At 47.8% G+C, this 22,863-nt stretch overlaps 1 protein-coding gene across 19 annotated transcripts in view; it reads right to left on the reverse strand.

Annotated features, from left to right (window-relative positions):
• The window catches only part of PPIP5K1 (diphosphoinositol pentakisphosphate kinase 1), a 232,677-nt gene that overhangs the window by 105,478 nt on the left and 104,336 nt on the right, over window positions 1-22,863 (reverse strand). For 15 of the 19 annotated variants that reach the window (XR_004002272.1, XM_030577306.1, XM_030577304.1 and 12 more), the window contains 2 exons: window positions 12,293-12,355; window positions 6,517-6,696 (listed from right to left, as the gene is read on the reverse strand). The exons of 2 other annotated variants lie outside the window; for them this stretch is intronic. Coding sequence is in view for 16 of the 17 variants with exons in the window: in XM_030577306.1 (XP_030433166.1) it covers window positions 6,517-6,696; window positions 12,293-12,355 (243 nt within the window). In the remaining variant the exon portion in view is untranslated. The remainder of the gene's footprint in view (window positions 1-6,516; window positions 6,697-12,292; window positions 12,356-22,863) is intronic. 2 more of the 19 variants (XM_030577293.1, XM_030577292.1) reach the window with 2 other exon arrangements.

Below are 22,863 nucleotides of genomic sequence, written 5' to 3' on the forward strand. Positions count from 1 at the left end.
TGATTGATGCAACACAACACACACAGTTCAGCAAACCACATGCACCAGCAGGTTTTATGGTGTAAGAATATCTGGGCTGGCCAGCACCAGTTGGATAATTTCCTTGACCACAAAAGGATATCCCCTCCTACCCACTTTAAACCAGCCGCATGCACTACCTCCAAGATTTCCACACTCCTGAAGATGAGAAACACCCAGAGGAACAGGAAGCTATCATACCATTTAGATCTGATGCTGAAATTCCCTGCCCACTCCCTGACAAGCAGGGACCAATTCCCATAAATGAAACATTTGCCATGCAATGCACACACACAAGCAGCTCTTCAGTCCTACGTTAATCTGGCCTCTCTGGAAAGCAGAGTACCTCCCTCAAGCATTTCACTTTCCATGCATTTCCAAAGGAGAGATAACTTACCTTGTACAGTAACTGGAGTTCTTCGAGATGTATGTTTCTCTGCAGGTGCTCTATGCCAGGATGCGTGCACACCTGTGCACTCTGGACCAGAGGTTTTTTTTGTCAGCTGTGTCGATGGGTCCGCGCCTATGCCTTAGACACCTTCGTGCTCTAGTATGAGGGCATATAGAGAGGGGAAAATTTGCTTCCATTCTAGTTCCTTTTCAATGGCAAAAGTTCACCAAGAGATACTGAGGCAGATGGGTAACGGAGCACCAAATAGGGACACACATCTTGAAGCACTCCAGTTACTGTACAAGGTAAGTACCCTCTCCTTCAAGTAGAGTCCCCAAGGGTACTCCTGAGCAGCACCGCCAACATGGAGGAGGGTGCTGAGGAGGTGGATTCAGTCAAGATCATAAAACAGGGTCACCGAAAGCCACATCAGCTATGGAAACAGTGACGAGAGCATAGTGCTGGGAGAACAAGTGTATCAAAGACCAGGTGGCTGCTCTGCTGGGATAGGTATGTTTCTCAGCAGGGCAACAGAGGAAGATTGATCCCTGCTGCAGTGAGCCATAACTCTTGAAGGGGAGCAAACTGCTTAACCTTCATTGCAGGTTAAGATGCATCCCGCAACCCATTTGGACAGTCTGAATGGAAATCATCCGTCCTTTTATGCATTCTGCAATTGAGAGAAGAAGTCTCAGTGTAGCCCTGTCCAAGACCCAGTCCTATCTTGGAAAAGGCAAGACCTTTTCTTATGCCCAGCGTAAAATGCTTGGGATAAAATCACCAGTAGGTGACTCTATTGGTTGATGTGGAATTCTGAGGATATCTTAGGAAGGAAGTGAGGATATGGACATAGCATCACCTTGGCACAACTGAACACAGTGGACAGCAGGTCAGCCATCAAGGCTCCACACTCCCCTAGCCTCCTGGCCAAAGTAATGGCTATAAGCAATGAGGTTTTAAGAGGATGGAAGAGGGAACAGTTTACTATAGGTTCAAGTGAGGATTTCCTCAGCGCACTGAGGACTAGGCTGAGGTCCCATGGTGGAGTTCGTTCTTTAACTGGAGGGAAGAGGTTGAAGAGGCCTTTCAGAAACCTCATCATGGTTGGGTAGATGAAGATTGAAAGTCCCTCAGTGGGAGAGCGAAAGGCTGCAACAGCAGCTAGGTGAACTCTATTTGAACTCAGATAATCCTGTAGTTTTTAAACTGAAGAGGTAATTGAGAACACGTGTTAGACAAGAGTCAAGAGGAAATACAGACTGATGACTGCACCAACTCTAGAAGCATTTCCACTTCTGCAGATAAGTTTTTCTCATTGTAGGTTTTTTGCAGTGAAGTAGTACTGTTTGTACCTCTGGGGAGCAAAATCATTCCAGAGAGCCACCTGGTAGCCACTCCTGGAGGTGAAGAGCTGAGACGTTCAGGGGGTGATAAAGTCCAACTCTTGGGTGAGAAGATTCGCTGTCAGGGGAAGGTGGAGATGCAGTCAGAGGTACTGAAAGAAGCTCTGAGAACCACAACTCTCTCAGCTCTGGCAGTGCTATGAAAATGACTACTAATTTTTCTTGTTTTGATTTGTTCAGACCCTTGAGTAGTAGGGGAATCAGGAGGCTAAGCAAACAGCACTGCGTGAGGCCAGCAAATAATTAGGGCATCTCCCATTGGGTTGTGACTGTGCCCTTCCGTCAAGCAGAACTGCCTGCACTTTGCATTGGATAGAGCTGCAAGGATCTCTGTTTGTGGATGGCCCCAGGTAAGAGAGATCTCTTGGAATACCTGATTGTTCAGTTCCCACTCGTGTTCAATGCTAAAATGTCTACTGTGTTCAGTAGTCCTGGAAGATAGACCATTGATATGCACCAGATTCACAGTTTCATGGATTCAGAGCATAAGGACTAGGATCTTGCTCCTCCTTATCCATCAATATAATACACTAGTGCTGGTCCACAGAGAAGCATGCTGATTGACAGGCCCCCTGATGCATGGAAGGAAGTGCTGGTGAACATCAGCCACTCAGAGTTCTAATACATCAATATGGAGGACTGCCTCGAGGGGACCACTTGTCCTGGCTGTGAGGATTTTGAAAGCGTGCACCCCCTCCTATCAGAGAGGCATCTGTAGTGATGCTTCTTGTGGAGAGGGCTGTAAGAACTGAATCCCTGCGCACACTTTCTGCAGATCCTTCCACCAATTTAGAGACTAGCGGTCCCTCCAGGGTACAAGCACTGGCTTGGATAAACGGTGTTTGTTGCGGATGTAAATGGTTCTGAGCCAGGCCTGAAGACACCAGGAGCATAGTCTCACCAAGTATCACAAATGCACAGGCTGCCGTGTGGCCCAGACATTGTAGACAAGCTTTTGCTGTGCTTTGCTGGCTCTGTTGTATTGTCAAGACAAGTGCTGAATCTGTCCCTGGCAAGTATACTCTGGCAGTGGAAGAATGCAGAGTAGCTCCCACAAAGTCTATTAATAGGGTGCATGTGAGAGTGAAGTGGAGGACCCGTGACTGAAATAGAGATAGGGCTTTGCTGGTTGCAGTCTGTGCTTCGAGGAATGACTGACCTTTCAGGAGCCAATTGTTCACAAAGGGAAAAAGGAAGGGAATGGGGGAGACAGTCCCCATAGCCTAGGGTTGGAGGGGGGGGGATACATGCAATGTAAAATCCAGAGCAGAAGAGAGCATTCATGACCCAAGACCACCAGGTCAAAATGGTTGTTTTGAAGATGTTGCCAACTGGGAGATCACAGCAGGGGACTGTCCTCTCAGAGGACTTGAGCTTCTTCTGGGGGGGCTCAGCAGGTCCTGTGGGCTGGCAGTGGACTGAGTTTGACCACTGAGTCACCGGCACTTGTACTTTCTCTTTGCCATAGGTGTATAGATGACCAGATACTGTAGCATGGCCAGAGTCCTTAGAGTGAATGGAGCCATCCACGGCATCGCTGAACATCATGGGTCCTCAAAGGGAAGGTTTGATAGTATTTTGTAGCTCCCAGAGCAGAGCAGAGGACTGCAGCCAAGAAGCTCTGTGTATGACTATTGCTGTAGCCAGGGAATGAGCAGCTGTGTCAGTGGCTTCTAGTGAGGCTGTTATAAGGACTTGAAGTTGTTCCCTCTGGCCCTGTAACAAGTGAACAATAAAAGGATGAAAACTGGGAAGAGATCATGAAACTGTGTTTTGGTATCAGGGCTTGGTAACTGGCTGCTCTGAACTGGAGCGTGGCTGAAGAATACCTTTTTCATACCCAGAAGGTCCAGTCTTTTTTGGTTCTTTATCAGATGATGCAGAATGGAACAAATGTCTGTTCCATTTGTTGACTGCCGCCACAACCAGGGAGGTGAGTGTAGGATGGGAAAAGAAATATTCTGATCCTTTGGGAAAAGGTAGCACTTTTTGTCTGTCTGCTTTTATGTAGGTAGTATAGTAGCTGGGATTTGCCACACAGAACATGCAGGGGGCCAGAGGAGCATTATTAGTGGGAAAGGCAATTTTGCCCTGAGGAAATGTGTGAAGGATATCCATCAAGGAGTATTTGAGGTTCCTGTATGTCCTCCAATGGAATATGTAGAGTCTCCACTATATGATTCTGAAATTCTTGAAACTGACAGCATAAGATGGCGAGGGAGGCATGAGTCTTGTAGGGGAGCAGAAGGATGTGTGGGAAGGTAAAGTTTCTTCTTCCATATAAAGCGACAGAGTCCTGTGGCACCTTATAGACTAACAGAAGTATTGGAGCATAAGCTTTCGTGGGTGAATACCCACTTCGTCAAATGTGAAAGCTTATGCTCTAATACGTCTGTTAGTCTATAAGGTGCCACAGGACTCTGTCACTTTTTACAGATCCAGACTAACACAGCTACCCCTCTGATACTTCTCCCATAGGTTGTTCTTGCTTCCCTGTAAGATCCTGCTGTGCAGAAGTACCCAAGAGTGGCAGCTGCACTCCTACGAGATGGGACCCTGTAGAACTGGTCACCATAAGGGGCTCCAGTGCTCCAATAAGCCCACTGTGGTGGCTGTAAGGGACAGGATCACACTGCTGTCCTTGCCAGAGGTATTGCCTGAATAGGAATTTCATCATCAGGCGGTACTCTGAGTGAAGGAGGTTGAAAAGAGGAACCCTTTATGACACTTCAAATTCAGATGTGTCATCTTCTGCGTCAATTGGAGAGGCAAATAGTGTCGGTACTGGTGGTCGAGTCAGTATCAGGGCCCAAAAAGGGGCCTGTAATTGCATCAATACTGGAAGCTGTTGATATGAAGGTACCAGACAGTGTCGAATCAGTAGCAGAGAGAAGTGCCTGTGTACCCGCAAAGAAGGACTGGAGGCTGTGATGACACTGGAGGATGAGACATGGCTGAAGACAGTAGCGAAGGAAACGTAGACTCCAGCAGATGAGACTGTACACCAGTGGAGAGTGTCTTTCAATACCTCTCAGCAGAGGTGATTCAGGGTACTCCAGGATCCAAAGGTCCACATGGGTCAAAAGATTGGATGATGCTGGGAACCTCAGGTAGGAAACACTGGGAGTCAGAACATCTGGTGGTACCGAGATGGTACCAAAGTACGATTGGCACATCCTTTATGTCTGGTTGCTAGAGGCAGTACAAACAATGGTTTTGGCTTAGCTCTGGAATGCTTACATCTCGGAGGCACAGAGTCCAGTGGTAAAGTAAGTACCTCTTCAGGTAATTTAATAGACAGTTTCTTGGTATGCAGCATAGTCACCTTAGCCAGCGCTGTGGTCTCAGTTCCAAAGGGGATGGGAGCCTCGGAAGTACCCATAATGGGACATCATCTCTTGAGACCCAGATTGGGAGGTTGACTTTCCCTTTCTTTTCTCCTATTCTGGGAATGGGGGCCTTCTCTTCTTCAACGGTTTAGCTGGTTCTGAAGGGCCCCCCAAGTCTTTGGTTACTGTCACAGAAGAGATTGTCACCAGAGCTCTCTGAGGGTCTGACATATAGAGGGATGACTCAGATCCTGTGGGTCTCAGCAAATGCTCCATTAACAGGAGTCTGAACCTATTCTCTCAATTTCGTAGATCTACTCTTAAACCCTGAGCAGATCTGACATTTGGAAGGGACATGAGACTTCCCAAGGCAGCTTAAATGTCCATTGTTGTGGAAGAAAGATCTATGGCAGGTCTGGCAGGGTTTGAAGCCGAGGGGCCTGGGCTTAACCCATACTTAAGGCTATGGATCAAAGGCCTGAATTGGGCAAAAAAGAGGAAGGGAAGGGAACCTATTAAAAAGAACAAACTGTGCTAAACAAAAATAAAGAAAAGAATACTAAGAAAAAGAAAATTTTCACAAGAGGAGTAGCCAGCTTTGAGGCCAGCTAGCAGACACTGTGATGCTCTGTTTCAAACTGCAAGTGACTGAGAAGGAACTGAGAGTGGCAGCAGGTCCACCCCTCCCTGTATGCCCTCGATCTGGAGCATGAAGGTGCCTAGGGCACGGGCACAAACTCGCAGACACAGCTGACAAAAAGTCTCCAATCCAGAGTGCACAGGACCATGCACATCCTGACACTGAGCACCTATAGGTGCGCTACTCGAAGAAGCAACAGGTTAATTTCAGGGGTTTCAGGCTGCTCGGTCATTCTTATACTATAGCTCCTGATTCTTCACCCTTCTCCACACAGCAGTCATCCCCTAAACTCCTTTATTAAACTGAAGGGACATGAGGATTACACTTCTCTGGGGATTAGGCATGGGGTAGAGAGAGTGTTATGTCAGCAGTCCATCAAGCTGCTGGAGCAGTGTCTCAGACAGATGAAAGCATCCCAATCCACATTGACCATCGCTCCACAAAAGAAGCATAAGTACCCACTCTGAGTAGAGGAAGAAGGCACTGTGCAATTTCCAAGGATGAAGACCACAAAGTTACAGCTACACAGAAAAGTTATTAGCCTTAAGTGGAAAGTACCCTCCTCAGGCTTCAAAACTGCCCTGATGCAACCACCCACATGCCTCACTGCAGCACCAACCCGAGGCTCTCAGAGAGGCAGAGAGGGAAATGCTTTCCCTGGTTTAGAAAGCACAGCATACATTGCATTCTCAAGCTATAAAAGCGTGGGCTTGAGGCAGCTGCAGTGTGCAGTACCGTAGAGGCACTCCAAGTCATCCTGGCCTGAGATCAGCCAGCTCCTGAAGAGACGCAGGTGGTAGGAACACTGATGTAGGTGGTGGGCCAGAGTGGCATCCAAGGAGATGTTCTGTCTCATGGCATAGTCAGAGGGAAAACGGCACAGCAGCGGGACAACACGGCAGTGTTCAAGCACATCTAGAGAAGGGAACCACAGAAGGCGAGAGAGAGAGAAAGAGAGAGAGAGTAGCTGAGAAATGAGAAAACGGAGACAGGTGGGGAAAAAGCCATGTGCTGAACCCCCAGCCCCAGGTCTGGAGAGTAGGAAAAGCCCACTCCTCACCACACAATATGCTGCACCTTCAGCCCCCAGGGTAGAATTCCACTGAAGAGCTCATTTACATTTAGGTTGTTTCTTTCCAAGATTTTAGTTTTTCTAAAATGAACAAACCCCAGGAATACATTTTTAGCCTGTGTGTAATTAAGATCCAGCCCGGGCTACAAAACAAGAAAGGTAGTCCCAAGCCTGGCCCTTCTCAAACTGAACCAAGAAACAGATTCAGCCTTTGGTGCCAAAATCCTGAGCACTGTGTATGGGGAAGAAAAATGTAGGGCTTGGAGAGCATAGCAAGGCTGGAAAATAGCCAGCAGAGAGGCTGAGAAATTAGCTGAGAACAGATCACCTGGAGGTTCTGAAAATGCAGAGGGGCACAAGTTATTTACAGCCCCCAAGAAGACAACAATGCCAAGAAACACTGGGAAACATATCGCCCCACTCCATATAATTGTATTGTTATCCTCAGGGCACTGTGGAAAGACGACTAAATTCCTTCCCTTTACGCACTGTGGGACTCATGATATTGTAGCCCAGTTACTCCTGGAGTCACAGATTTTAAGGCCAGAAGGGTCTATTATGATTATCCAGTCCAGCCTCTGGCACAGGGCAGAGAATTTCACCCAGTGGTTCCTGCATCAAGCCCATCGCTTGTGGTTGAGCTACAGCAGATCTTTTTGAATGAGACATCCAGTCTGGATTTAGATAGGGAATGCATCGTGTCCCTAGGTAAGTTGTTCCAGTGGTTAATTACCCTCACTGTTAAAACGTGCACCTGATTTCTAGTCTGCATTTCATAGAATGATAGAACTGGAAGGGACCTTGAGAGGTCATCTAGTCCAGTCCCCTGCACTCAAGCCAGGACTAAATATTATCTAGACCATCCCTGACAGGTGTTTGTTCAACCTGCTCTGACATCTCCCTAGGCAATTTATTCAAGTGCTTAACCACTCTGGCAGTCAGGAAGTTTTTCCTAATGTCCAACCTAACCCTCCCTTGCTGCAAATTTAAGCCCATTGCTTCTTGTCCTATCCTCAGAGGTTAAGAAGAACAATTTTCCTCCTTCCTCCTTGTAACAACCTTTTATGTACTTGAAAACTGTTATGTCCCCTCTCAGTCTTCTCTTCTCCAGATTAAACAAACCCAATTTTTTCCAATCTTCCCTCATAGGTCATGTTTTCTAGACCTTTGATCATTTTTGTTGCTCTTCTCTGGACTTTCTCCAATTTGTCCATATCTTTCCTGAAATGTGGCGCCCAGAACTCGACACTCTAGTTAAAGCCCAATTAGCACAGAGTAGAGCAGAAGAATTACTTCTTGTGTCTTGCTTACAACACTCCTGCCAATACATCCCAGAATGATGTTTGCTTTTTTTGCAACAGCGTTATACTGTTGACTCATATAATCCCCAGATCCCTTTCCACAGTACTCCTTCCTAGGCAGTCATTTCCCATTCTGTATGTGTGCAATTGATTGTTCCTTCATAAGTGGAGTACTTGGCATTAGTCATAGAATAGAATATCAGGCTGGAAGGGACCTCAGGAGGTCATCTAGTCCAACCCCCCTGTCCTTACTGAATTGCATCCTATTTACTTCAAACCCATTCTCCAGTTTGTCCAGATAATTCTGAATTTTAATCCTATCCTTCAAGGCACTTGCAACCCCTCCCAGCTTGGTGTCATCCACAAACTTTGTAAGTGTACTCTCTATGCCATTATCTAAATCATTAATAAAGATATTGAACAAAAGGTTCAACAAGTGCAGAGTCCTGCACTTAGGATGGAAGAATCCCATGCACTTCTACAGAATAGGGACCGAGTGGCTAGGAAGCAAGTTCTGCAGAAAAGGACCTAGAGGTTACAGTGGATGAGAAGCTGGATATAAGCCAACAGTGTGCCCTTGTTGCCAAGAGGGCTAATAGCATTTTGGGCTGTATAAGTAGAAGCATTGCCAGCAGATCGAGGGATGTGATCATTCCCCTCTATTCGGCATTGCTGAGGCCACATCTGGAGTACTGTGCCCAGTTTTGGGCCCCACACTACAAGAAGGATGTGGAAAAATTGGAAAGCAGAGGGCACCAAAAATGATTAAGGGGCTGGAGCACGTGATTTATGAGGAGAGGCTGAGGTAACTGGGATTGCTTAGTCTGCAGAAGAGAAGAATGAGGGGAGATTTGATAGCTGCTTTCAACTACCTGAAAGGGGGTTCCAAAGAGGATGAATCTAGACTGTTCTCAGTGGTACCAGACAACTGAACAAGGAGTAATGGTCTCGAGTTGCAGTGGGGAAGGTTTAGGTTGGATATATTAGAAAAACTTTTTCACTAGGAGGGTGGTGAAGCACTGGAATGGGTTACCAAGGGAGGTGGTGGAATCTCCTTCCTTAGAGGTTTTTAAGGTCAGGCTTGACAAAGCCCTGGCTGGGATGATTTAGTTGGGGATTGGTCCTACTTTGAGCAGGGGGTTGGACTAGATGACCTCCTGAGGTCCCTTCCAACCCTGATATTCTATGATTCTGTGCACAGAACCGGACTCAGAACCAATCCCTGCAGGACCCCACTTGTTATGCCCTTCCAGCATGACTGTGAACCACTGATAACTACTCTCTGGGAATGATTTTCCAACCAGTTATGCACCCACCTTATAGTAGCTCCATCTAGATTGTATTTTCCTAGTTTGTTTATCAGAAGGTCATGCGAGACAGTATCAAAAGCCTTACTAAAGTCAAGATATACCACATGTACTGTTTCCCCCCATCCAGAAGGCTTGTTACCCTGTCAAAGAAAGCTATCAAGTTGGTTTGATACTATTTGTTCTTGACAAATCCATGCTGACTGTTATTTATCACCTTATTATATTCTAGGTGTTTGCAAATTGATTGCTAAATTATTTGCTCCATTATCTTTCCAGGTGTAGAAATTAAGCTGACTGGTCAATAATTCCCTGGGTTGTTTTTATTTCCCTTTTTATAGATGGGCACTTTATTTGCCCTTTTCCAGTTTTCTGGAATCTCTCCCATCTTCCCTGACTTTTCAAAGATAATTGCTAATGGCTCAGATATCTCCTCAATCAGCTCCTTGAGTATTCTAGGATGCATTTCATCAGGCTCTGGTGATTTGAAGACATCTAACTTGTCTAAGTAATTTTTGACTTGTCCTTTCCCTATTTTAGACTCTGATCCTACCTTATTTTCACTGGCATTCGCTATTTTAGACATTCCATTGCCACCAACCTTCTTGATGAAAACCAAAACAAAGAAGTCATTAAGCACCTCCACATTTCCTAAACCATTTCCACATTTTCTGTTACTGTCTTTCCCCCCTCATTGAATAATGGGCCTATTCTGTCCTTGGTCTTCCTCTTGCTTCTAATGTATTTGTAGAATGTTTTCTAAAAATCTGTCTGGCTCCAGCTCCCAGCCATTGGATCTCATGTTGTTTCTGTCTGATGGATTAAAGAGCCCTACGCTCTGTGCACTTTTTTCCCCCAACGTGCACTGTGGGTGCCCTATTTCCCTCTATAATCGCTCTATGGGCATCAGGTTGCTGTTACAAAGGGGGGGGGGGGTGGCCTATGGAAGGCTGCTCCACAAAGGAAAAGCTTGGCCTGCTCATCAGAGTGACACATGCCATACATGCTTACCAAACTATTTTCAGAAAGATACTGGAATGAGCCATGCAGCTGCTCCCTTTGCACAGAATGAGACCAAGTCCACCTGGCAATTTCTCCCATGGTCTGACCTGCGTGGAGACTCAGTTATGTCTACGCACCAGAAGCTGTCCCCAGGCTAAGCTAGCTGAGCTAGCATGAATCCTACTAGTGTGGATAACAACAGAGCAGTGTTCAGAGAGCACTAGTGAGCTGAGCATTACTCAGGGTCTGTGTCAGGCTTGAACTATCCATGCTGAAGCCCACGCTGCCCTGTCTTCCTGGCTCTTGTAACCTGAGCCAGCGCAAATCCAGCCAGCACATGCAGGCTAGCCCATGCAGAGCTTTGGCTGTGCAGACACACCCTTCAGAAACTAGCCAGACCATAGCTTTGTGCTTTATGATGGTTCTTTTCTGATCTTAGACTCGTCTTCCAGATCAGAGTGCGTACTGAGCATCAGCATTCAGGTTGAGAGGAGACAGCCTAACCCATCTAAGAGAGAAGAACTCCTAATAACCTGCTCTAGTCCCAGCCACTCCCTATCCATGAGGAATGGGGAGGAATGTTAGCTGTAAAACAAACTTTTTCTGAACATTTCTGTTTAAGGCTTAGAGAGAAAATAGTTGTGAACCATTTGACAGTAAGACCAGGAGCATCAATTGTCTTCAAAACATCTAAAGATGCACAGAATCAGCGTCAGGTTAGAAACTACACAGAGCAGGGGAGTTGGAGCACACAAGGAGCAGGGCCACTTTCCCCCTATTCCTTGCTGTTAGGGTGGGGAGAGCAAAGCAGATAGCACTGCAGCTGCCTTCCCTCCTGGCTAAGAAGAGGGGAACAAATATGGAGTCCAGTCTCTGAATTTCATGGGTTCATTGGGGAAGATTTCCCACAGCAAAGGAGCAAAGCGCTGCCTCTCTGAATGTCAGTGAACATTCCACGACCTTCCTTCGGGACCATATTTGTTTGTATGTGATAAAAAGTGAATTCTCCAGCGACATCATGCTTGGGGTAGGGTGCATGTGAAAAGGTGAGACCAGCCCTCCTAATGCCATCACGTTGGGTGGGGGGTGAAAAGAGGTGAGGGGTGGACATGAGAGGGACCAGCATTATAAGCGACAGTGCAAGTGGGAGACCAGGAGAGAACCAGAGCTACCAAGGCCACTGTGCTGAGGGGCAGCTTGGCTAGAGGAAATGCTAGGAATCCCTGCTGTTTTATCCTCTTACTCTCACCTACATAGATTGCATTTTCCATAGCCACCAGATGGAGGCAGACTTTGCCTCACTTAACACCATCTAACCCCAGAGCTGCCCTTGCTCTTCCTCCGCCCCCATACACAGCGGACTAAGGAGCCAGTCACTGCTGCTCTCAGGATGCAGACTGTCAAGGCAGATTGTGCTGCAGGGTTTGCACGATTATGCATCCCACACCATCAGTGAGATGGAGAGAGTGAGCATGGGGAAGATGCTGATGCCAGCACAGAACTTGAGGCTGCTAAAGGATCCAGTTCTCGTTTGCTCACATTCGGTTGGTCAGTCGAGGTGCAAACACCTCTGGGATAAACAGGCTGCCAAGCTTCTAACAGCCTGCCCAGGCCTGGGCCCCTCACAGACGGTAACACAAAGTGAGCAGGTTAGTCACAATGAGACAACAGGGAAAACGGTGGAACAGTTGGACACTAGATACACGAACGCACAGAGGAACATGAGAAGGCTGAAGGGAGGGGAACACAGAACGATGTGCAGAAAGAACAGAACGTGAGGATGAGGTTAGAAGCATGAGAAAAACGTCAAATCAAGAAAGCAAACGTACCATTAGTCGGATACTTTGCAAACGACACAGAAAATCGTTTTACGGCTGGCATAGACAAGAGCTCTGAGGAAATAAAAACAGATCATCTCAGTTAATAGTCTGCTTCTAAGGAGCCTTAGACTTTGCATGCTTACAGCTATCCCTGCCTGACAGACCCCTCACACTTATCCGTCTGCCTGAACCCCAGACACCCGCTCCCACTTGACACGTCTCCTGACACTCCTTACATCTGCAGCACCTGACAGAGTCCTCCAGACCCCTCTTTACACCTGCTCTCTGCCTCCCTTGCACTTATGCCCACTAACAGTCTCCCTTCCTGATCCCCTGCAATGCTCTCACACTTCTACAGCCCCATTCTTATACACAGGAGGCACTCCCTTCCCTCCTACCTCATTTTGCCTAGAGAAACTCTCTGCTCTCTGAGTTGTGCATGGACTGGTCCTACTAGAGATAGCTGGGGGAAGAGATAGGTCTCTTCTGCACAAGTGACCAGGACATTCTCAGAGTCAGTAAAGCACAAAGCCACAGAACAGAACGCAGCAGCACAATATAGGCCAAGCCCCTCGGAATTCATTCGGGAGAAATGAAGTGCCTAAGACTGTTCTCCCCTCACAGGAGCAAAAGATTCAGAGTAAAGGAACTGTAGCCTCAGTGTGTCCCATCCAGAATCTGTGCTAAGCAGAGAGCTTTATGAATTAAAAAGGAACGTCAAATGTACAACTGAACAGAATAAGCAGGTGCCCCCAGACCTCGACCCACGAGGCATTCCCAGATACAGGCCAGGCATAGCCCCTCAAGCACAGCTGGGCTCCACAAAGATCCCTTTGGGCATGAACCAGGCCAGGTTCCTGGCCACAGAGAAGGCTAAGCTGTCTCATAAGTTACATGGAGAGTGGGGGGAATGAAAACAGATGGTGCACAAAAAGGCTCAGCTTTCATGGTACAGTTTTTTTTATTTCCATAATCTACCAGAGAAGTCTGCACAGTGAGGCACAGGGAATATTGCAGGTAGCTCCTCAGAGCATGTGGGAAGGAACAGGCCAGCACAAATTGAAGAGAGAAAGAAGCTGACTGGATCCATAGCTTGGGGAACAGAGCCCAGCTGGTAAGACTTCCACCACTGCGTGGGAATTTAAAAGGTTTTCATTTCTCAGAGTGTCTCTTTTATGATTCCTTTTTATCAGAGCCATAAGAGCTACACACAACCTTGCCCTTCCACAAATGCTCTAATTCAGCTGGCGTAAACACCATCTCATCCTCGTGTCCACACCATGCTGCTGGGTAGATTTACGGAAACACCTCGGACTTGCCCCCACAATTAATTTTATCCAAGGGCTCACGGACATTTCTGCATTTCTCTTACTGTCTGGATGGTCCCGAGACTGAAATGCTCTGTTTATTCCTGGGTAGATGCAGCACAGGTAGAAGCAGGACAAGATTCCCATCCACATGCACTCAAATTGGACAGTGTTTCTCAGCCTTGACCCTGTAAATCAGCTCTAGAGGTGACAGTGAAATTCAGTCTCCATACCCTACTCAACAGCCAGCTACGTGGAACTGGCCTGAGGCCAATCAGCTCACGTCACAAAATGAGTTACCACTGATGACTTTCACTCACTAGTGGATTGCACTCCATCACATCAGTAATGTAGAGGTGAAAAGATCCATATCCTATTCCCAGTCCCCAGCAAGGAGACTTTTAAAAGAAATAAAGCCAATTCAACTTCACAGAGCAGCAATGAGTCTTGGAGGAAAGCACTACAAACAGGGCACCATGTACTCTGCAATTCAGCAGCCACAGAATGAGCAGAAGCTACCACTGGCCCAGAATTGCGCTCCAGAATCTTAGGGTGTGTCTCGGGTTTGATCCAAAGATGTTTGATGTGAGTCAGGTAATTCACAGTATGCAAGTCGCACCAACAGGCTGCGCATGGAACACTTGTTCCATTTTCAATTCACACTGTGTGAACACACTGCAGCAGTCTGCTGCAAACTCAGGGTGTAGTATTGTGGAGAGGTCTTGTTTTGCTGCCGGGTAGCATGCATCCAGGGATTGTTTTTGCTGTGAATTGTGGGAAGCCAGATAGGTTCTATTTTTTTTTGTTAATTCTACATTTCTGCATTCTCCACCCCATCCTTCCTTTCCTGTCTTGTGCGATTTTCAAATTGCTGTCAGTCAGCATGAACTCAACAATGCTCCATTCTGCTATGGTGACAACTGAGAATATTTAGAACCTGTCCGGGTTGCATTATAGCACTAAAGTCAGATGAAATTGGCATTTCATTTTGCAAATCACCCCACAAACAGGAGAATATTCTATGGCAGCAGCAGGAGAACACACTGGAGGAGGAAGAGGACGCTGCCGACCTGTGTGAACTAGTCCTCTCCAGTTCCTGAATGAGTTACATGGTTCTCAGCACAGCCGATGGGCCTGGGAAACCAGCATGGATTGGTGGGAGAGGACGTTCTGCAGGCCTGCGATGACTAGCCGTGGGAAAAACTTCAGGCTAGGGAGGGTTATCTTTTTAGAATTATGTTCCCACTTTGGTTTTTCTGTTTTGTTTGTGTGCTGGAGGCACTTCTGTGATGTTGGTAAGGTTAAAAGGGGGGTTATGGGAGGCTTCAGGCGTGAGCTGGCTAGTAATCCTCCCTACACCTCCATTAGGCTGTCCTGATTCTCTAGGATGTTACACTGGGACGGAGGCAGAGAATGCCTAACTAGGAGGCAGAGAATGCTCATATTAAAAATAGTAAAGAACAGACCATTGAGATATGCTGCAAAGTTATTCACTAGGATGGTTCCCCTAGAAATGCTGCAGGAGTGGAAGGAACTTGAAAGCTATACCTGGGGCATGGGCAAGCATCCATTCCCTACAACATGCAAAACTATATTGAACAATTTCTCAGTCTCAAGTTCTGCTATATCTCCACAGAAGACAGAACAATAAATAGAGCCATACAATGATAATCAGTTAGAATGCATACAGCAGGGCATTTGTGCCTCAGCAGGGAGCAGTTGGCATGCCTGGAAAGACAATTGCAGAACTATGGTATACAACACATCACTTAAATCAGCCTCTGTACAAGACAACTATTGTAACAGCTATTTTTTTAAAAAGCTCCAGAGGCTATCCTGGCAATTACAGGCTGGTAAGCTAAATTCAGTACCAGGCAAACTGGTTGAAGCTACAGTAAAGAATAGAATTATCAGACATATAAATAAATACAATACAATTGGGAAAGTGTCAACAAGGCTTTTGTAACAGGAAATCATGCCTCAGCCATCTATTAGAATTCTCTGACGGAGTCAACAAGAATGTGGGCAAGGGTGATCCATTAGATCTAGTGTACTTGGACTTTCAGAAAGCCTTTAACAAGGTACCACATCAAGGGCTCTTTAGCAAACTAAGAAGTCATGGGATGAGGGGGAAGGTCCTCTCATGGATCAGTAAGATAGGAAATAAAGGGTAGCAATAGAAGGTCAGTTTTCACAATGGAGAGAGGGTACCCCAAGGATCTGTACTGGGACCAATGCTGTTCAACATATTCATAGATGATCTGGAAAAAGGGGTAAACAGTGAGGTTGCAAAACTTGCAGGTGATAGCAAATTACTTGAGATAGTTAAGTCCAAAGCAGATTGTGAAGAGTTGCAAAGCGGTCTCACTAAATCTGATGACCAGGCATGAAAGTGGCAGATGAAATTCAACAATAATATGCATTAATAAATGCAAAGTAATGCACATTTGAAAACATAATCCTAACTATACATACAAAATGATGGGATCTAAATTAGTTGTTACCACTTAAGAAAGATCTTGGAGTCATTATTGTGGATAGTTCCCTTAAAACATCCACTCAGTGTAGAGCAACAGTCAAAAAAGTGAACAGAATGTTAGGAGCCATTAGGAAAATGGATAGATAATAAAACTGAAAATATTAGTGCTACTATATAAATCCATGGTACGCTCCCACTTTGAATGCTATGTGCACTTCTGGTAGCCTTATCTCTAAAAAGATATTAGTACAAAGAAGGGCAACAAATTATTATTAGTGGTATGGAACAGCATCCATATAAGGAGAGATTAAAAATACCAGGAGTGTTCATCTTAGACAAGAGATAACTAAAGAGGAATATGCGAGAGGTCTATAAAATCATGACTGGTCTGGAGAAAGTGAATAAGGAAGTGTTATTTATTTACCCCTTCACATAACAAGAACTAGGGGTCACCCAACTAAGTTAGTAGGCAGCAGATTACACAAACAAAAGGAAGTATTTCTTCACACAATGGACAGTCAACCTGTGGAATTCATTGCCAGGGAATGTTGTGAAGGACAAAAAGTATCTAATGCTTTTTTGAACCCAGTTATAAAAGTTCATGGAGAACAGGTTCATCGGTGGCTATTAACCAGAATTGTCAGGGATGAAACCCCATGCTCTGGGTGTCCCTAAATCTCCAACTGCCAGAAGATGGGACTGGATAACAATGGATGGATAACTCAGAATTGCCCTTTCTGTTCATTTCCTGTGAAGCATCTGGCAGTGGCCACTGTTAGAGACAGGTTAATGGCCCAGATGGACCATTGGTCTGACTCAATATAACCTTTCATATGTTCTTATTTATACCTCATGTAAACTACGAGCACTCACCAAACTCCTTTTACCGTAAAAACTGTCTCAGTAAACTTGATTTCTACAGAAATGAATGCTTTCATTATTCAAATCTGTTGAGGGAGGGAAGGCAGTATAGAGACTATGCTTCACCAATCTAGTGGCCACGTTGAGAGCAGAAGGAGGGGGATGGATTCAGTACTTAAGGTAGATAAGGGAAGAGGAAAGGAAGAGGCAGATGGGCAAGTGGCCTCCATGCCGTGGGCCTGAAAATGGTCAATAGTCATGGCGTTAGCATGTCACAGAGGCTGATTGCCTGGTGGAGCTGCCACCATTTAGGAAACACTTTGGAGGGTGAGGGGGCAATGGGCAGCATGAGCCAAGGGAGGCAGGGGCTGGATACTCGGAAGGGCTCCTAGCTCACATCTGCCTACAATGGCTGCGGACAGCAATGTGGCACAATACTAGATCGCAGAATTACATGCTGAAGTTCCCTCCAGGGAATGTGCCTTTTCAGTCCCGAATGGGTTTCTGTCTGGGCCTTGGATTCAGCCTATGCAGGGCAGGAATCGTAGCCCATTGCAGGAGGTTGGGACTGCAGCTAGCTGTCATGAGGGTCCTGAGTCCCAAAAAGAACCTGGCTCTCAGGAGACAACTCCTCTCTGGTGTCCTCCTGCTCATCCTCTGATGGGTCTGGTCAGTCTTCATCGGCGGTGGAGTGAGGTGCAGGCAGTAGGTCCCAAATGGTGTCTGTACAGGATGGACTAGAATTGTGTAGAATCCTATCTAGTTCATCAAAAAATGCACAGGTCACATCCCTTGCCATATTGCCTTCTCTTTTCCCATGCTGTAATGTACTTTCTCCTGAGCTACTTGCTCTTTATCTGGCACTGCTTGGCATCCTGTTCATGACCCCTTGCAGACATCAACTTTACAATGTACACAAAAAGGTCTTTATCCTAGCCACAAGAGCTTCCTGAACTGCCACTTCTCCTCAGATGGCAATGAGATCCAAGGTCTTAGCCCAGCTCCAAGCGGCTGTATGAGGGCATGTTGTGGGGCTTCTGGAGTGCTATGGTGGTCACACTGCAAAAAAATGATATACTGGGGTCCAAGAGCAAATGGGCAAAATCTGGTTCTGTATCAGCTTCTGAAAGGAGGCAGTATAGTCCTGGAAACTTGACATCAGAGCAGGGAGGGCACAAAGGTAAACTGATAGGTCAGTAATGGATAACCTGTATAGCCACTGGAAGCATGTAAAAAGTAGTGTGCAACAACTGCATCCACACAAACAATAGCTGAAAAGACAGTTACTCACCTTTGTAACTGTTGTTCTTCAGATGTGTTGCTCATATCCATTCCAGTTAGGTGTGCGCGCGCCGCATGCACGTTCATTGGAAGAATTTTTACCCTAGCAACACTTGGTGGGTCAGCTGGGAGCCCCCTGGAGTGGCGCCGCTATGGCACCGGATATATACCCCAGCCGACCCAGTCACCCTTCAGTTCCTTCTTGCCGGCTACTCCGACAGAGGGGAAGGAGGGTGGGTTTGGAATGGATATGAGCAACACATCTCGAAGAACAACAGTTACAAAGGTGAGTAACCATCTTTTCTTCTTCGAGTGATTGCTCATAACCATTCCAGTTAGGTGATTCCCAAGCCTTACCTAGGCGGAGGGGTCAGAGTGAGATGTGGCAGAGTGCAAAACCGCTGAGCCAAAGGCTGCATCATCTCTAGACTGTTGGACCAGAGCATAGTGCGAAGCAAAGGTGTGGACCGAGGACCAGGTAGCTGCGCAACATATCTCCTGGATTGGAACATGGGCCAGGAAGGTGCCTGATGAAGCCTGAGCTCTGGTAGAATGTGCAATGAGATGGCCCGAGGGAACATGAGCCAGGTCATAGCACGTGCGTATGCATGCCGTCACCCAAGAGGAGATCCTCTGGGAGGAGACAGGTAGGCCTTTCATCCGATCAGCCACTGCAATGAAGAGTTGGGGGAATTTTCGGAAGCGCTTCGTCCGATCGATATAAAAAGCGAGTGCCCTATGGACATCTAAGGAGTGTAACTGCTGTTCCCGTCGAGATGAGTGAGGCTTCGGGAAGAAGACCGGAAGGAAGATGTCCTGATTGGTATGGATGGCCGACATCACTTTAGGGAGGAACGCCGGATGTGGTCGCAACTGTACCTTGTCCTTGTGAAAGACAGTATATGGTGGGTCCACCATAAATGCTCGAAGATCGGAGACCCGTCTGGCCGATGTAATGGCTACTAGAAAAACTGTCTTCCAGGACAGGTATAGCAGTGAGCAAGTTGCCAACGGCTCGAATGGCGGAAGCATAAGCCTGTTTAGGACTAGGTTGAGGTCCCAGGTAGGGGCAGGGTGGTGTACTTGGGGGCAGAGGCGCTCCAGGCCCTTGAGAAATCTAGTAACTAAAGGGTGGGAAAACACAGAGTGGCCACTCTCTCCTGGATGGAATGTGGAGATGGCCGCCAAGTGCACCCTCAAAGAAGATATCGCCAGCCCTGCTGCTTAAGAGACCAGAGGTAGTCCAAGATAGTGGGGATCGAGACCTCAGAGGGAGTAGCATTCTGCGTTTCACACCAGCAGGAGAAACGTTTCCACTTGGCCAGATAGCCTTCCACTCGGTCAACGTATCTGCTACTCAGGAGTATATGTTGTACAGGAGCGGAGCAGTGTAACTCCGATCTGTTTAGCCACGCAGGAGCCACGCCGTCCGGTGAAGGGCCTGCAGGTCCGGGTGGTGAAAATTACCGTGGTCCTGCGTTATGAGGTCCGGGTGGAGTGGCAGGGTAATTAATCTGGCTATGGACAGATTGAGCAGTGTGGTGTACCAGTGCTGTCTGGGCCACACTGGTGTGATCATGATTAGATGCGCTCTGTCCCTGCGGAGTTTTATCAGGACCTTGTGAACCAGCGGGAACGTTGGGAAGGCATAAAGCAGCCGGTGCTTCCACGACATGAGGAATGCGTCCGAGATCGATCCTGGTGAAAGACCCTGGAAGGAGCAGAACACTTGGCATTTCCTGTTCGTGCGAGAGGCGAACAGGTCTATGTGGGGAAAGCCCCACTTCTGGAAGATCGAATGAATAACATCTTGTCTTATCGACCATTCGTGACAGAGGAAGGATCTGCTCAGCTGATCCGCCAGAGTGTTCCAAACCCCTGGGAGAAAGGATGCTACCAGGTCTATCGAGTGGGCTATGCAGAAGTCCCAGAGTTGGATGGTCTCCTGACATGCGGGGGGAAGATCGAGTCCCTCCCTGTTTGTTGATATAATACATGGCCATTGTGTTGTCTGTAAACACTGGGACACAACAGCCGTGTAGATGCTGCTGGAATGTCTGGCATGCCAGGCGGACCGCCCTCAGCTCTCGGACATTTATGTGAAGTGCCAGCTCCTGCGATGACCAAAGGCCCTGGGTACAAAGATGTCCGAGGTGAGCCCCCCATCAGAGAGATGAGGCGTCCATTGTCAGGGACAGTGAGGGTTGTGGCGGATGGAACGGTAACCCTGCACATACCAGGGAGGGGGTTAGCCACCAGTCGAGGAAGCGTAGGGTGTTCGGGGGAATGGTAACTATTGCGTCTATTGGGTCCCTGCCCGGATGGTAGACCGAATTGAGCCACGTTTGGAGGGGTCGGAGGCGGAGCCTGGCATATTTGGTCACATAAGTACATGCAGCCATGTGACCTAGGAGACTGAGACAGGTGCGAGCCGAGGTCGTCGGGAAGTTCTGCAGACCTTGAATGATCATCGCCATTGCCTGGAATCGTGGCTGGGGTAGGTAGGCCTTGGCTAAATTGGAGTCCAGGGTAGCTCCTATGAAGTCTAGCCTTTGTGTGGGGACCAGGGTGGATTTCTCCGTATTGAGCATCAGGCCTAAATGTGTGAATAGGTCCCTGATAATGCCTACGTGCTGCCTGACCTGTGACTCGGAGGTCCCTCTGATGAGCCAGTTGTCCAGATACGGGAATATGTGTATCCGACGTCGGCAGAGGTGTGCGGCGACTATGGCCATACACTTTGTAAACACCCTTGGGGCTGTGGAGAGGCCAAAGGGGAGGACCATGAATTGGAAGTGCTGGTGGTTGGCTACAAAGCGAAGATACCTCCTGTGTGGAGGAAATATGACGATGTGAAAGTACACATCCTTCATATCGAGGGCAGCATACCAGTCTCCAGGATCCAGGGACGGGATAATGGTCCCCAGGGAGACCATGCGGAACTTCAACTTTATCATGAACTTGCTGAGGCCTCGCAGATCTAGGATAGGCCTGGGCCTCCTTTCAACTTGGGGATCAGAAAGTAACGGGAGTAAAACCCTTTGCCCTTTTCGTCTATTGCTCCTCTATTGCTCCTATGGCGAGGAGCGTCTGCACCTCTTGTAGGAGGAATTGCTAGTGAGAGGGGTCCCTGAAGAGGGACTGGGTTGGAGGGTGGGAAGGCGGAGTTGAAACAAATTGGAGGTGGTATCCTTGTTTCACCGTGCGTAGGACCCAGAGGTCTGATGTCAATTGGGATCACGCCGGGAGGAAGTAGGAGAGGCGGCTGGAGAAGAGAAGAAAAGGATCCTGTCCTGAAACTGGTATGCTGTCCTCGGGCGTACCTTCAAAAGGCAGACTTAGGTCCCGCTGGTGGTTTTGAGGGGCCGTGGTTTTGGCCGCCTTGGGGTCTGGACTGGCGTCTACGGCCACCCCGCCCGCGCTGTCTGCTAAAGCCTTGCCTGTGTCTGGGCACAAAGTACGGGCGATAAGTCTGGAGACGGAAAGGTCTGCATTGGGTCACAGGTGTATGCATGCCCAAAGAATGCATGATGACCCTGTTGTCCTTCAAGCTTTGTAGCCTGGGGTCAGTCTTCTCTGAGAACAGACCCTTACCATCAAAGGGTAAGTCCTGGATGGTATATTGTAACTCAGACGGGAGGTTGGAAACCTGTAGCCATGAGATGCATCTCATGGTGATACCGGAGGCCAGAGTTCAGGCTGCCAAGTCGTCCGCATCTAGAGAAGCCTGGAGGGAGGTTTTGGCTACCTTTTTCCCTTCCTCTAGGAATGCAGCAAATTCATGGTGGGAGTCCAACAGGAGTAGTTTTGTAAATCTACCCACCTCCGCCCAGGTGTTGTAGCTATAATGGCTCAGTAGAGCCTGCTGATTTGCCACCCGGAGCTGTAGGGTGCCTGCCAAATACACCTTGCAGCCGAGTAGGTCCATCCGTCTAGCCTCCTTTGACTTTGGGGCTGGCACCTGTTGACCATGGTGCTCCCTCTCATTGACCAATTGGACAACTAGCGAGGAGGGTGGACATATAGATACTCATACCCCCGAGAAGGTATCACGTATTTTCGCTCGACTCCCTTTGCCATAGGGGGAATGGAGGCTGGGGACTGCCATAAGGTGTCGGCATTGGCTTGGAAGGTCCTTATGAAAGGCAAAGCCACTCTAGTGGGGGTATCTGCCAACAGGATGCTCACTACAGGTTCCTTGACCTCTGGGACTTCCTCCACCTGGAGGTTCATATTGAGCGCTATCCTCCTGAGGAGGTCCTGATGGGCTCTTAGGTCTACTGGAGGCAGCCCCGAAGAGGAAGTCCCTGCCACTGCCTCATCTGGAGAGGAAGAAGATGAAATGCCAGGGACGAGTGGGTCCTGTATGGCCTTTTGCTCATGCGCCAGTTCCTGCTCCAGCGGCACCGGGGAACCCGGTGGGGTGGACTATCAGCTCCTCCGTCCCAAGTGGAGGAGGACGGCTAACTGTGGCCTCTGGTGCTCGGTGCTCTGAAGAAGCGGAGCAGGCCGGAACTAGCGGAGCACCTTGGGCCTGGTGGTACACCCAAGGTGTCCAAAAGGACCACTGGTGAGGTCCTGGGTCCTGAGACCGGGCTTCTTGAAAAACTCCAGTAGGCACATCCGCATCGCGGTCTTGGTCATAGTAGCTG

This window comes from Gopherus evgoodei, chromosome 10, assembly GCF_007399415.2.
Source record: "Gopherus evgoodei ecotype Sinaloan lineage chromosome 10, rGopEvg1_v1.p, whole genome shotgun sequence".
In the NCBI taxonomy this organism is placed as follows: domain Eukaryota; kingdom Metazoa; phylum Chordata; order Testudines; family Testudinidae; genus Gopherus; species Gopherus evgoodei.